General features: G+C 41.0%; 1 protein-coding gene across 1 annotated transcript in view; it reads left to right on the forward strand.

Annotated features, from left to right (window-relative positions):
• Nucleotides 1-16213, forward strand: part of b4galnt4b (beta-1,4-N-acetyl-galactosaminyl transferase 4b) — a 54524-nt gene extending 38311 nt beyond the window's left edge. The window contains exons 11-21 of the mRNA XM_062989845.1: nucleotides 914-1057; nucleotides 2306-2415; nucleotides 3899-3999; nucleotides 4367-4440; nucleotides 5060-6101; nucleotides 7354-7700; nucleotides 8065-8218; nucleotides 8740-8812; nucleotides 8902-9055; nucleotides 14422-14548; nucleotides 15061-16213. Of these exons, the coding sequence (XP_062845915.1) occupies nucleotides 914-1057; nucleotides 2306-2415; nucleotides 3899-3999; nucleotides 4367-4440; nucleotides 5060-6101; nucleotides 7354-7700; nucleotides 8065-8218; nucleotides 8740-8812; nucleotides 8902-9055; nucleotides 14422-14548; nucleotides 15061-15175 (2441 nt within the window). The 3' untranslated portion in view covers nucleotides 15176-16213. The remainder of the gene's footprint in view (nucleotides 1-913; nucleotides 1058-2305; nucleotides 2416-3898; nucleotides 4000-4366; nucleotides 4441-5059; nucleotides 6102-7353; nucleotides 7701-8064; nucleotides 8219-8739; nucleotides 8813-8901; nucleotides 9056-14421; nucleotides 14549-15060) is intronic.
• Nucleotides 16214-17019: the final 806 nt, after the last annotated feature.

A 17019-nucleotide genomic window follows, 5' to 3' on the forward strand; every position in this document is an offset into this window, starting at 1 on the left:
AAAACAGCAGAAAGTGTAATAGGATGTCCTCGCCATTAATCACCCGAGTGCTCTGTCAGAGACCCCACACACACACACACACACACACACACACACACTGTAACAAACATGCTGCAGGTCGATACGGCTAATTAAAGTGTGTTTCGTCACCGGAGAGTCGAGCAGACACGTGTGAGGGTTTGCATAACGCTCTGAGATAAGATTTAATGAATGACCCACACACACACACACACACACACACACACACATCAGTGTGTAGAAGCGATGCATTAGCCAGCATTCTGAGATTTATACAGCACCGTCTGGACTTCTCAGCGGTCAAACACTCATCCCTGTTATCTCCCACCATCTATTTTAATTCCAGTGCTCAGACACACACACACACACACACACACACAGTCAGTAAAACTAATTCAAGTGTTTTATTACTGACCAGATACAACATAATAAAAATGATGCTCGTTTACACCCACTGCACACTGCCAGCCTGTCATGTTACACTGAGGGCAGTCCAAGCCAAAACATTAGAACCACCCCCCCAAATGTGCAGGGCAATGTATGTTGAGGGATCAGTTAGATGTGGATCTGATGGAGGTTCCTCATAGTTCACGTGTTGAGTGCAGCAGATCTGGTCAGCATGAAGACCTGAGTGATGAGGTGAACGTGGCAGAACACACGGCGCATTAAACCCGTGTATGTACAGGCTGCGGAGTCGCATGTTTCTGGCTGTAGCGTGAGTGCAGCGCCGTGTTTTCCTGTAGCTGCACTTCCTGTGTGAGCTGATCTCGACGACCTCCACCGTAGGTTCCAATCCACCCAGAAGTTTTCTGTCTGACCTGACATGACCGCTCTCTCTCTCTCTCTCTCTCTCTCTCTCTCTCTCTCTCTCTCTCTCTCTCTGTGTGTGTTCCAGACGAGTCGAACCTGAAGATGAACAGTGTGAAACACATCCCTCAGACCTTGGCCAGCCACGCCCTCTTTCCCCCGACGTCCCACAGCGTGAACACGCATAACGCCGACATCCTCAGCCCAGACCCGCGAGACACCTTCTACAAAAGTGGGTACCGCTATATAGCACGCCGGCTAACGTCTCCCTCCGTGTACCGAAAACGCTTAAACCGTCCCTGACGCCCCGATTTACAAATAAACCCACACTCGTATAATTACACCTTTATACACATTACACATCAACCAGAATTTATTTACTCTGTGATGTCCAAACCATTTCTGAAACGTCTCATGAGGTATTTTAAAAATAAAATTAAACTCGTGCCACTATTAATCAGGTTTAATAAAAACTGCTTGAACCGTTTGACCTCTGGGTGGCGCTGTCACATAAACCAGATCTAAATCTCTCCCCGTCTTCTTTCCCACAACTCAAAACATTAACATGACGCAGAAGGTTTCAGGCGTGCTGAGAGCTGAGAGGGAAGTGGGTATGTTTAATTTAAAGAAGTATAATAATCTTCCCATTAGGATGATAAACTGGTGAGTGAAATCACGACACTGTGGACGATAGATCGTTAATCACTCAGATAAACAGGGAGTGGAATTGTGTGGCCCCGTGGGTGGAGACTCTGTGGCCCCGTGGGTGGAGACTCTGTGGCCCCGTGGTTGTGTATCGTGGACCGTTTCTGTACGTACTGACCCCCTGATGCGTCCGGTTTGTTAAACTTGCTGTATGAAGTCAGATCTGATGTGTTTTGAAACGCCGCGTGTCGCTGAGATGCTACGCTCGGCTGTGGTCGCGCGGTCCCGTCCTCCAGACGCCGGTGTGCAGCCGAGCTTAGCGCCGCCACGCTGTGCACTGAAGCAACAGAACAGGAAGCCTGCCGGTGGGTGGGATGGTGTGAGCGGTACACTGCTCATGCATTATTAGTGCTGCCGTGTATATTTTATGAGGGTTACAGCACGGTGCAGCTTAGTGATGCAGCCGAGTGAGTGTCACCCGGAAACGTGCGTCCTGGGGACCTGGGTTCCAATCTCGCCTCTGTTTATTATTGTAATTTAATCATTAGAAGGGGTGTCCCAATACTTTCATCCATATAGAGTATAAGAACGGTTGCTTTCTCACATGGATGAAATATTTTACAGTTTGTATGAGGATTAAAAACATTTAGCATAAACAGAATAATAAATAATAATAAATAAGGAAGTGAGCGTTAGTGATTGTGCTTTGTTGAGCAGTACCGGCGCCCCTCAGGTGGGCACCACACAATATAAACCCGTTCTGAGCTTCTGCTGAGGAGAGGAATTTTCTCAGCATCATGCTTTATTAAATAAAACTCACATGATCCTCTCCTAGTCCCCATGATGGATGGATCCAGGCTGGAGAAGGTGCTGCCGCCCTGTGTGTACTCCCCCACCTACATAGTGAAGGATTTTCCCATCGCTCGCTACCAGGGCCTGCAGTTCGTGAGTAACACTAACACAACTAGCACAATAATCAATCAAACATTCAGCACAATAATCCATCACTGATGCTCCACATCATTCTCACATTTTAATGAGAGCGCAGTGCTCGGTGAGGTGAGGGAACAGCGCCCTCTTGTGGACATTTCTGGTCATTACCGTTAAACGTGTTTGTCTTAAATGCACTGAACATATACCGTAGTTCACATTAGCACTATTGTAGAGTATTTAGAACCTTAATCAATCATTCAATCAATCGATTTGTAATTATAATAGCCCAATTACTGACTGTAGTCCATCTGTTTCTCTGCATGCTTTGTTACCCCCTTTCATGCTGTTCTTCAATGGTCAGGACCCCCACAGGACCACCACAGAGCAGGTATTATTTAGGTGGTGGATGATTCTCAGCACTGCAGTGACACTGACATGGTGGTGGTGTGTTAGTGTGTGTTGTGCTGGAGTTTTTAAACACCGTGTCCACTCACTGTCCACTCTATTAGACGCTCCTACCTAGTCGGTCCACCTTGTAGATGTAAAGTCAGAGACGATCGCTCATCTATTGCTGCTGTTTGAGTCGCTCATCTTCTAGACCTTCATCAGTGGTCACAGGACGCTGCCCACGGGGCGCTGTTGGCTGGATGTTTTCGGTTGGTGGACTATTCTCAGTCCAGCAGTGACAGTGAGGTGTTTAAAAACTCCACTCATACCAGCACAACACACACTAACACACCACCACCATGTCAGTGTCACTGCAGTGCTAAGAATCATCCACCACCTAAATAATACCTGCTCTGTGGGGGTCCTGTGGGGGTCCTGACCATTGAAGAACAGCATGAAAGGGGGTAACAAAGCATGCAGAGAAACAGATGGACTACAGTCAGTAATTGTAGAACTACAAAGTGCTTCTATATGGTAAGTGGAGCTGATAAAATGGACAGTGAGTGTAGAAACGAGGAGGTGGTTTTAATGTTATGACTGATCGGTGTATATGTGCAGTTGAGCTAAACAGGTTTTAAACATTTTATAACAACCACAAGATGAAATGATTTCTGCTGCTGTTCTTTTTCTGCACTGTGCTATCGGGCATGATTGGCTACGTCTGGAAGAAGCAGGGAGGTGGAAGGGGTTGATGGATTGGCGCCCAGTCCAGGGTATTCCTGCATGGAGCCCGGTGTTTGAAACTGGAACACACTTCTCAGCTCTGCTACCGGTCGGCTGGGCGCCCTCTAGTAGGCACAATCGACAGAGTCTGCAGCGGTCTGCAGCAATCGATAATTAATAATAAGATCAGCGGTACAAGCCCCATCACCACTGTGTCGCCACTGTGAACCCTTCATTACTTGCATTGTGTTCTGCTACGGTTGTAAACTCTTCTGGATGAAACGTTCTTATATTTTTCAGTGAAATAATAAGAATGTTTTGACGAGCTTTTAAGAACTACAACCAGAGATAAAATTTGGTGTTCCTGTTTCTGTTTGGGTTTCAGGTGTATCTGTCCTACGTCTACCCTAATGACTTCACCAGACTCACTCACATGGAACGAGAGAACAAATGCTTCTACAGAGAATCCCCAGCGTACCTGGAGAAGTAAGATTTACACATAAGCAAACCTGTTCCATTAAACAGAACCTAAAGTTCTGACACGATACGGTCTGAGGTTTGTGGTGTTGTGTCAGTAATCGATTCTGGTTTTTCAACCAAGCGCTGATGATCCTGGAACCCGGAGCTGCTTAAAATGGCTCATTGATCTGTTCCAGTTATAATTATACGGACACAGAGAAGTTAATTTGCAGTGGTCATAAACAATAATGAGGAATTACTGGTTATAGCCTAAAGTGAAATAAAACTACAGGTATTTTTAACGATCTAATTCCTCGTGTGTACGTTTTCGGAGACGTTACAATAAACGTATAGACGAGATTAAACTCATGATCTTCTCTCTCGCTCTCTACAGGTTTGGTTTCTATAAATACATGAAGATGGACGAGGAGAAGGACGACGGGCCGCTTTTCTTTCCCAATCCTGATGGTGTGTTATGATCCACAGCAGAACCGTTTCATTCCGGAATGTTTTAATGGTCCTCACTGTCAGGAGCGCAGATGCCAGCAGATGTGTTTGTCATAATCACTCCCAAAAGAATCATGTGTGAGGGAGCTTCGGGATTCTGTTTTGACACCGATTGGCAGTCGGTGAGGGTCATTAGTGCGGCTAGTAGGATTATTTTTATGAATCCACAGTTCGTTTGGTTCTCGGTTTCTCTGTGGGACGTGCGACCTTCACTGCAGCCGCTTAAACATGTTCTCCAGTCAGGTTCCAGGGCAGCAATAAATAAAAAAAACACCACAAAACGTCCCAAAAAATCCCCCTTAGTATAGTTTAAACCTACCAGTATTAAGATTTTTAGCTTACAGCTCTGATATCAGCCCGTCAGGCGCCACTCCTAGAACCGACTGGTGTCCAGTTTCAGGGTACTGCTGTACTAATGATTTATAGATGGTGCAGGAACACATCCGGCCTAAAAATCATGTTCACCCGGGACCTCGGTGGTACTTAGTGTTGTTTTTTATATTACAGATATAGTTCTGTGCTGCACGTTGTAAAGAAAACAGATTGGATGTGACTCAGTTTGTGCTCTTTATGTCCTCAGATTTTCTGGAGGAGGAGGAGGGTGTCGATCCTGAAGAAGACTCTGTTCACTCCAGTCATCACTCAGTCAGAAAGACCAGTAACACCAGTACGTCTGATCTGCTTACAAGCTCCTCGTTCAGCTCCGTTTCCATTAGCAGCGATAAAGTAAAACACAGAGACTCGGTCCGCGCGGACGGGTACTCGCGGCGAAAAGGGAGACGAGCCAGGAGGAGAAGGGTGGACGGAGAAGAGCGAGGGAGGGACGGCGGCTTTAATAAACACCTCCCGAAAACGGAGTGGCGTCGTGACGTGGCGTCAGAGCACGACGAAGATCCAGATGAACCGAAACGACCCCGGACCCGCGGGCGCCGGTCTTTATTGTGGAGCTTTACAGCACAGCAGAGTTCCCGTTCACATTCCTTATATCATTTGGCCAACATGATTCTGAAAAATGCAGCTCGTCCGGCAGAGACCAGAACAAACAAAATTCACGCCACCAGACGCCAGCCAGTGAGATCTAGGCCTAAGCCACCGATGGAGATCTTCCCTGGAGTCTTTGTGTACCAAACGTCAAGGGGCAAAAAGATCGTGGACCTCAGTTCAAGCTGGAAATTTATAAAAAAGCGAGCCGCTTCTCCTTTCTGGATGAATTTCTCTTCCGTGGATCATAAACCCACCACACAGCGGGTCAGAATAAATCCTCCACCACAGACTGACCCCTTCAGCACGCCTGCGTCCGGCCCGACCGTGAACTCGTCAGAAATCGGCAGCACCAAAACCTCGGAGATGGACGACGAGTCCCGGCAGAGACAGGAGAGCAGACGGGGCGAGGGCGTGGCATCGGAATACGGCTACGAGGACGAGGAGCCCCGGGCCGGGTGGGCGGAGGGGGCGATCGACTGGCAGCGCACCTTCAGCGTGAACCCGCTCGACTTCGAGCTGCTCAGGTCCGACTGGAACGACCTGCGGTGCAACGTGTCCGGCAACCTGCAGCTGGGTGAGGGCGAGGCGACGGACCTGGTGGCTCAGTACGTGCAACGAATAAACCAGCACAACGGGGGGTGAGCAGGCCTGAGCGTCCATTTATCTAACAGAAATACATATCAGCAAACTGATTCAATTATATTTTAGTCCTGACCGCATCATGTACACAGGGGCCGAAAGTATCCGGACACCTGACCGTGACCCTTTCAGCTAGAACAACAGCCGGTGATGACTCTGTAGCATGTCTGTGTGTGGGAATTTGTGCCCGTTCAGTCAAAAATGGCAATGTTTGTTTGGCTGGGCGCTGATTTGCCTCAGTCGGTGTTCCGGTTCGTCCCGGAGCTGTTGGGTGCGGCTGAGCTCAGGGCTCTGTGCAGGACACTGGAGCTTCTCTTCATGTCTTTATAGAGCTCGCTCATGCTGGAACGGGAAAGGTCCTTCCCTAGCAGCACTAAGCAGACATTTTGTCCATGATTTTTACCACGACCGAGTCAACACATCAAATTTATCAAAACATCAAATGTATCAACACAAAACGAAATAAACTTAATAAAAATGGGTGGTAATCTGGTCCCGCTGTGGTTTACGGTAAGGTGAAATGTAAAGCCTCCACAAGGGGGCGTTTATGTACAAGGTAATTTTTTATGATCCTGTTAAAATGAGTTTATTTAATTCTTTTTATCTGCCATTTTTTTTAAACCCTGCTGTAGATGATTTCTGTTTATTCAGCAGCTGAAGCGTCTCAGATTTTTCCCTTTGATCAGCTTTGATCTTTCACTAAGACGTCCATTCAGCGTTATTATAATGAGACGCGGCGTTCTCTCTTCTTCACACGCTAACCTGTCTCTAACCGCTGATGCATCACTTTTACGCTCATAATCTTCTGTTCGTTTATTTTTCTCGCTCTGGGTCTGTAAACGCTTCTCATTTTCTCTCCCTATAATTATATTCAGTTGAAACCGACTTTCTCGGTTATAAGCGGTGAGGGTGGAGGAGGAGGAGGAATCGGGCGTGTCTGAGAGACGCTTATAGTCCTGATTTAGCTCCATCTGATTTCCACCTTTTTGGAGGCTGAAAGAAGCTTTAAGGGGACGAAGATTTTCATGTGATGATGACGTGATGTAGAAAAGTGATGGAGTTTGAGATGGGATTCTTAATAAAAAGTTTTTTGAAACCTTTTGGAGAACCCACGTATTTATGCATTTTCCCTCCCAATGTAGGGTGTCCCGATACTTTTGTCCATATCGCTATTGTCCCTCATAAAGCAACACATGAACATGTTATTACTGTTATCAGATCTGTATGATCTCTCTCGCCCTTCTCTGTCAGGATTTTCACTCTTGTGCGCGTGGTGAACATCGAGAAGCGCAGGGACCCGGCGCGGGGGAGTCGCTACCTGGTGGAGGTGGAGCTGATGGAGGCGGGGAAGGGCGTGGTGCGTCTGTCCGAGTACGTCTACCTACTCCATCGGCACGGCCGCCGCGACGAGCTTGTAGGCAGCAAGGAGAGCGCCTCGACCGCCGCCCCACCCGCGCCCTCCAAATCGCCCACCGCCAGCTCCGCCGCCCAGTCTCGTGCCTCCACGGCCTGGAGGGGGCGCTGGCCCAAGCCTCTGCTCTGCCGACCCGCCGTGCTGCAGTGGAGGAACGACGTCACGGTCCACATTGTAGTCCCAGGTACTGCAGAGGTTAAAGGTTACTGTTCTCATGTTTCAGGTCCTGTACAGAAGTGGAGGAACGTGGAGATCAGCGCGTGACTCTCCGTGAGTGAGACCGACCTCACGCACCCATCCACCGAAGTACCGGGGGGATAAGAAGGGGTCGGTGGGGTGCGCAGGCGTCAGAGGGAGGGCGTGTCAGGAGAATGTACCCTCCTCGTACACCAGCGGGGTCTCCAGCAGAGGAAGAGGAACTGGCTACGACTAAACTGGGAGACAGAAATAAAAGAATGAATTTCTCTGTCTGGAGCCTCCAGCCACTGACCATCAGTCTGACCTCCTCACATGCAGTTGATGTTTACGTGTGTGTTTGTTTGTGGCAGTGAAGAACCAGGCTCGCTGGGTCCAGCAGTTCATCTCTGACATGGAGCTCCTGCACAGAGAGACCGGGGACGAGAACTTTAACATCATCATGGTGGACTTCGAGAGTGACGACATGGATGTGGAGCGGGCGCTGAGGGACAGCACCGTGCCCAGGTAAGTGCCCGCACACTCGCCCGCACACTCGCCCGTACACTCCTGACCTGCTTACACCAGCTCGCCGGTACATCAGATCGAGCTACGTATATCCTCTATACGGACAAAAGTATTGGGACGCCCCTTCTAATGACTGAATTACTTAATTTCTGTAGGAGGAAGGAAATTAGAAGCTTCCAGCTTGCAGCAACGGTTTAGGGAAGGCCCTTTTCTAGTTCCAGCATGAGCAAGAAGCTCCTGTGTCCTGCACAGAGCCCTGACCCTGGGATGAACTGGAACATCAACATCAGAGCCCAGCCACACAAACGTCTTGTAAGAAGCTTCTCAGAAGATCACTTTATTTTGTGAGGATTCTACTTCGAAACGGGACGTCCAACAAGCTTGAAGCCAGGTGTCCGAATACTTTTGGCCCTATAGTTTAACTTTAGCTGTGTTTGAAGGTATAGAACAGGAGGAATCAGCGCTGTTCAGGCTTTTCTGAGGTTCTTCTGGTGTGTGTGTGTGTGTGTGTGTGTGTGCAGGTATGAGTACCTGAGGCGAGAGGGGAACTTTGAGAGGTCCTCCGGACTGCAGATGGGGGTGAACACCATCACGGTGAGAACCCGCGGGAACACGACCACGCCCTCCCTCACGGCACCCTCGTGCGTCCTCTAACGTGAGCCGTATTTGTGTGCTTTGATCAGGAGAGCCACAGCATCGTGTTCCTGTGCGACCTGCATATCCACTTCCCCCCGAGCATCCTGGAGAGCGTCAGGAAGCACTGCGTGGAGGGCAAACTCGCCTTCGCCCCCATCGTCATGAGACTGGACTGTGGGAGCTCACCCTTCGAGCCAAACGGTACTGAGCTTTTCCTTACGTCTTCATAGAGCTCGCTCATGCTGGAACAGGAAAGGGCCTTCCCTAAACTGTTACTGAAGCATGTCATTTCCTTTATATCACTGATTTATTACACCTGTTAGCAACTGCTGTGGCTAAAACACATTAATTCAGTAATTAGAGGGGGCGTCCCAATACTTTTGTCCACAGTGTACGTATATGTTATAGGAATCTATACACGCTGTTATTAGAACAGATATTAATCCCGCTGTTATATATACAGATATTAATCCCGCTGTTATATAAACAGATATTAATCCCGCTGTTATATATACAGATATTAATCCCGCTGTTATATATACAGATATTAATCCCGCTGTTATTAGAGCAGATATTAATCCCACTGTTATTAGAACAGATATTAATCACGCTGTTATATATACAGATATTAATCCCGCTGTTATTAGAGCAGATATGTTATATAAACAGATATTAATCCCACTGTTATATAAACAGATATTAATCCCACTGTTATTAGAACAGATATTAATCCCACTGTTATTAGAACAGATATTAATCCCACTGTTATATAAACAGATATTAATCCCATTGTTATTAGAACAGATATTAATCCCACTGTTATTAGAACAGATATTAATCCCACTGTTATATAAACAGATATTAATCCCACTGTTATTAGAACAGATATTAATCCCACTGTTATTAGAACAGATATTAATCCCACTGTTATATAAACAGATATTAATCCCACTGTTATTAGAACAGATATTAATCCCACTGTTATTAGAACAGATATTAATCCCACTGTTATATAAACAGATATTAATCCCATTGTTATTAGAACAGATATTAATCCCACTGTTATATAAACAGATATTAATCCCACTGTTATATAAACAGATATTAATCCCACTGTTATTAGAACAGATATTAATCCCACTGTTATTAGAACAGATATTAATCCCACTGTTATATAAACAGATATTAATCCCATTGTTATTAGAACAGATATTAATCCCACTGTTATTAGAACAGATATTAATCCCACTGTTATATAAACAGATATTAATCCCACTGTTATTAGAACAGATATTAATCCCACTGTTATTAGAACAGATATTAATCCCACTGTTATATAAACAGATATTAATCCCACTGTTATTAGAACAGATATTAATCCCACTGTTATTAGAACAGATATTAATCCCACTGTTATATAAACAGATATTAATCCCATTGTTATTAGAACAGATATTAATCCCACTGTTATATAAACAGATATTAATCCCACTGTTATTAGAACAGATATTAATCCCACTGTTATTAGAACAGATATTAATCCCACTGTTATATAAACAGATATTAATCCCACTGTTATTAGAACAGATATTAATCCCACTGTTATTAGAACAGATATTAATCCCACTGTTATATAAACAGATATTAATCCCACTGTTATTAGAACAGATATTAATCCCACTGTTATTAGAACAGATATTAATCCCACTGTTATATAAACAGATATTAATCCCACTGTTATTAGAACAGATATTAATCCCGCTGTTATTACAACAGATATTAATCCCACTGTTATTAGAACAGATATTAATCCCACTGTTATTACAACAGATATTAATCCCGCTGTTATTACAACAGATATTAATCCCACTGTTATTACAACAGATATTAATCCCACTGTTATTAGAACAGATATTAATCCCGCTGTTATTACAACAGATATTAATCCCACTGTTATTAGAACAGATATTAATCCCACTGTTATTAGAACAGATATTAATCCCACTGTTATATAAACAGATATTAATCCCACTGTTATTAGAACAGATATTAATCCCACTGTTATTAGAACAGATATTAATCCCACTGTTATTAGAACAGATATTAATCCCACTGTTATATAAACAGATATTAATCCCACTGTTATTAGAACAGATATTAATCCCACTGTTATATAAACAGATATTAATCCCACTGTTATTAGAACAGATATTAATCCCACTGTTATTAGAACAGATATTAATCCCACTGTTATATAAACAGATATTAATCCCACTGTTATTAGAACAGATATTAATCCCACTGTTATATAAACAGATATTAATCCCATTGTTATTAGAACAGATATTAATCCCACTGTTATATAAACAGATATTAATCCCACTGTTATATAAACAGATATTAATCCCACTGTTATATAAACAGATATTAATCCCACTGTTATATAAACAGATATTAATCCCATTGTTATTAGAACAGATATTAATCCCACTGTTATATAAACAGATATTAATCCCACTGTTATTAGAACAGATATTAATCCCACTGTTATTAGAACAGATATTAATCCCACTGTTATATAAACAGATATTAATCCCACTGTTATTAGAACAGATATTAATCCCGCTGTTATTACAACAGATATTAATCCCACTGTTATTAGAACAGATATTAATCCCGCTGTTATTACAACAGATATTAATCCCGCTGTTATTACAACAGATATTAATCCCACTGTTATTACAACAGATATTAATCCCACTGTTATTAGAACAGATATTAATCCCACTGTTATTAGAACAGATATTAATCCCACTGTTATTACAACAGATATTAATCCCACTGTTATTAGAACAGATATTAATCCCGCTGTTATTACAACAGATATTAATCCCACTGTTATTACAACAGATATTAATCCCACTGTTATTAGAACAGATATTAATCCCACTGTTATTAGAACAGATATTAATCCCACTGTTATTAGAACAGATATTAATCCCGCTGTTATTACAACAGATATTAATCCCACTGTTATTAGAACAGATATTAATCCCGCTGTTATTACAACAGATATTAATCCCGCTGTTATTACAACAGATATTAATCCCACTGTTATTACAACAGATATTAATCCCGCTGTTATTACAACAGATATTAATCCCACTGTTATTAGAACAGATATTAATCCCACTGTTATATAAACAGATATTAATCCCACTGTTATATAAACAGATATTAATCCCACTGTTATTAGAACAGATATTAATCCCACTGTTATTAGAACAGATATTAATCCCACTGTTATATAAACAGATATTAATCCCATTGTTATTAGAACAGATATTAATCCCACTGTTATTAGAACAGATATTAATCCCACTGTTATATAAACAGATATTAATCCCACTGTTATTAGAACAGATATTAATCCCACTGTTATTAGAACAGATATTAATCCCACTGTTATATAAACAGATATTAATCCCACTGTTATTAGAACAGATATTAATCCCACTGTTATTAGAACAGATATTAATCCCACTGTTATATAAACAGATATTAATCCCATTGTTATTAGAACAGATATTAATCCCACTGTTATTAGAACAGATATTAATCCCACTGTTATATAAACAGATATTAATCCCACTGTTATTAGAACAGATATTAATCCCACTGTTATTAGAACAGATATTAATCCCACTGTTATATAAACAGATATTAATCCCATTGTTATTAGAACAGATATTAATCCCACTGTTATATAAACAGATATTAATCCCACTGTTATTAGAACAGATATTAATCCCACTGTTATTAGAACAGATATTAATCCCACTGTTATATAAACAGATATTAATCCCACTGTTATTAGAACAGATATTAATCCCACTGTTATTAGAACAGATATTAATCCCACTGTTATATAAACAGATATTAATCCCACTGTTATTAGAACAGATATTAATCCCACTGTTATTAGAACAGATATTAATCCCACTGTTATATAAACAGATATTAATCCCACTGTTATTAGAACAGATATTAATCCCGCTGTTATTACAACAGATATTAATCCCACTGTTATTAGAACAGATATTAATCCCACTGTTATTACAACAGATATTAATCCCGCTGTTATTACAACAGATATTAATCCCACTGTTATTACAACAGATATTAATCCCACTGTTATTAGAACAGATATTAATCCCGCTGTTATTACAACAGATATTAATCCCACTGTTATTAGAACAGATATTAATCCCACTGTTATTAGAACAGATATTAATCCCACTGTTATATAAACAGATATTAATCCCACTGTTATTAGAACAGATATTAATCCCACTGTTATTAGAACAGATATTAATCCCACTGTTATTAGAACAGATATTAATCCCACTGTTATATAAACAGATATTAATCCCACTGTTATTAGAACAGATATTAATCCCACTGTTATATAAACAGATATTAATCCCACTGTTATTAGAACAGATATTAATCCCACTGTTATTAGAACAGATATTAATCCCACTGTTATATAAACAGATATTAATCCCACTGTTATTAGAACAGATATTAATCCCACTGTTATATAAACAGATATTAATCCCATTGTTATTAGAACAGATATTAATCCCACTGTTATATAAACAGATATTAATCCCACTGTTATATAAACAGATATTAATCCCACTGTTATATAAACAGATATTAATCCCACTGTTATATAAACAGATATTAATCCCATTGTTATTAGAACAGATATTAATCCCACTGTTATATAAACAGATATTAATCCCACTGTTATTAGAACAGATATTAATCCCACTGTTATTAGAACAGATATTAATCCCACTGTTATATAAACAGATATTAATCCCACTGTTATTAGAACAGATATTAATCCCGCTGTTATTACAACAGATATTAATCCCACTGTTATTAGAACAGATATTAATCCCGCTGTTATTACAACAGATATTAATCCCGCTGTTATTACAACAGATATTAATCCCACTGTTATTACAACAGATATTAATCCCACTGTTATTAGAACAGATATTAATCCCACTGTTATTAGAACAGATATTAATCCCACTGTTATTACAACAGATATTAATCCCACTGTTATTAGAACAGATATTAATCCCGCTGTTATTACAACAGATATTAATCCCACTGTTATTACAACAGATATTAATCCCACTGTTATTAGAACAGATATTAATCCCACTGTTATTAGAACAGATATTAATCCCACTGTTATTAGAACAGATATTAATCCCGCTGTTATTACAACAGATATTAATCCCACTGTTATTAGAACAGATATTAATCCCGCTGTTATTACAACAGATATTAATCCCGCTGTTATTACAACAGATATTAATCCCACTGTTATTACAACAGATATTAATCCCACTGTTATTAGAACAGATATTAATCCCGCTGTTATTACAACAGATATTAATCCCACTGTTATTAGAACAGATATTAATCCCACTGTTATTAGAACAGATATTAATCCCACTCCTCTTCCTCTGCTGTATTTACAGGTTACTGGGAGGTGAACGGTTTCGGCCTGTTTGGTATTTATAAATCAGATTTCGATAAGATCGGTGGGATGAACACGGAGGAATTTAAGGACCGCTGGGGAGGAGAGGACTGGGAGTTCCTGGACAGGTAAAATATGTGACCTAGTATTTTATTTTAGAAGTTTCAGCCCTGAAGAGCTGAAGAGAAAAACTGCAATCCAGCCAAAAGTATGTGGACACACATTTGTAAAAGGTGTAAATAAATAAATAAATAAATAAAATAAATAGTATTCTTTTAACTCTGCGGTGTGAGTTTGGGTAGGTTCCTCCTGTTCCAGCGTAACTGCGCCCCCAGTTCATAAGGACGTGCTTTGATAAGTGTTTGCTGAGTAATGTTTACATTTATGACGTTTAGCAGATGCTTTTTGTCCAAAGTGACTTACATTTAGGATCGAGCTACTGATCGAGCTACTGAGCGTTAAGGGCCTTGCTCAGGGGCCCAGTAGTAGCCAGGATAAAGTGGTGGTAAAACCATGAAAATGAAATGAATGAAAGTGTGCAGCCTGATACAGATCATGAATTCCACCCATTTGGAGATGAAGTTTGGAACAGAGAACGTACTCGGTGTTCTCCGTGTTCTCTGTGTTCGTTTGTACTCAGGGTTCTGCAGAACGGTTTGGAGGTGGAACGACTGAGACTGCGTAACTTCTACCACTACTACCACTCCAAACGGGGCATGTGGAACACTCCCCTCAACAAAGCCAGACAGGGCTAGGTGACCGTGGTGCTGCGGTTCAGTCCTCTAGAGCACGCCGGAGCTGCCGGGCGAGTCCAAAGCACCGCTGTAGATCTGCTGCAGCACAGAGGCACTCATGGACTCGGGTTTGATGCTGCCAGGCTGGATTTCCAAGGTTAACTCGAGTATTGGGAGGATTTTTTTTTTGTACCTGGGAATATTTGAAACACTTAAAGGGCAGAAAGTCGAGATATTATGGACACTTTTATTTTGCAGAAGCCAGAATGAGCTCAGGTATTCTAATGTGGTAGATGGAACAGTGTGATATTAGGGTAAATATATAAAAAAAGATTCAAATGGTGCTTTTAAGGACGTTATTTATCTTTTGAATCCAGGGCAAGGAACGTCGCTGTCTCCTTTTTTTTTGTTTTCATCACTTCGTCTCTGATCATTTTTATATTATTATTATTATTATTATTATTGTTCTCTTTCTGCCCTTCTCAGAATGTGTGAATAATTTTCCATGCACAGTTGTTTGTATTTCAGATAGAAAGGTGCCAAAATGCTGAGATGCTGCCGGTAAATCAGTTCTGTCCATGTTTCCAAGTGCACTACATGGACAAAAGTATCGGGACGCCCCTTCTGACTATTGACTTTATGTGTTTCAGCCACAACAGTCACTAACAGGTGTAATAAATAAATTCTATGAAGGAAACAGTTTAAGGAAGGTCCTGCACAGAGTCCTGACCTCAGCCGCACTCAACAGCTTTGGAATTTTTTTGAATGGGCACAAATTCCCATACATAGACATACTTAGCCTGCTCAGAAGAGCAGCTGTGGTTCTAGCTGAAAAGGTTTATTTTAATACCATTTGTTTTTGTAACCGTTCAGGTGTCCAAATACTTTTGACCATATAGCATATAAAGAGGTCATATAGAGTAAAACAAAACAAAAAAGTATTTTGCTCGTGGTTCCATGTTTGAAGGATAATTTCTGTGAAATTGTTTGTAGAGGATGTAAATTTCTCTCCTTTTGCTTTATTTTCTTATTTTGAAGAATAAACGGAGTTTAAGACGCTGCAGTGATTTTTATTCCTCACTGCACTGACACAACATCTACCACAAGAGGGCGCCCACCATCACCCCACTGCTGCCCCATCTCTGCCACATCTCTGCTTCTATGCCAGTTGGTTTGATTTTCTTTAATTGATTTATTATTAATTTCTAGTGAGTCAAAAGCTATAAAAATTTTTAAAACAACTAGTGTAATAATCACCTGCAATATTATTAATCACCTCTATTATTATTCATAATATAGATTTATTGAATAGTATACATGTTTCTTACTATAGATAGATAGACAGACAGACAGACAGACAGACAGACAGACAGACAGATAGACAGATAGACAGATAGATTTAACTTTATTGTCATTACTCAGTACAGGTACAAGGCAACGAAATGCAGTTAGCATCTACCAGAAGTGCAAATAGTAGCACTGTGAGAATATCAGTAACATATATCTATGATTAATATGAACATGAATATATAGGTATAACTATAGCTATTTACATATATGTAATTATATCTATATACATAGTACTATATACATAATAGCAATAATAACAGTAAGCATATGAATAAAATGGGTATATATTATAAATATTATAATAATAACATTAATAATAATAAAAGAGGTGTAAATAATAACTATACAACTGTGACTTTAACTATTTATGGACGTTGCTATATAAATATACATATATATGTAAAACAGTTGTGTAAAGTGCAGGTGCAAATGATAAATAATAATAATAACAGCCTAGTGTGTGATGGTATTAACAGTGCAAATGATAAATAATAAATAATAAAGTATAGGTCCAG

The sequence above is a fragment of the Trichomycterus rosablanca genome, chromosome 27 (assembly GCF_030014385.1).
Source record: "Trichomycterus rosablanca isolate fTriRos1 chromosome 27, fTriRos1.hap1, whole genome shotgun sequence".
Lineage (NCBI taxonomy): Eukaryota > Metazoa > Chordata > Actinopteri > Siluriformes > Trichomycteridae > Trichomycterus > Trichomycterus rosablanca.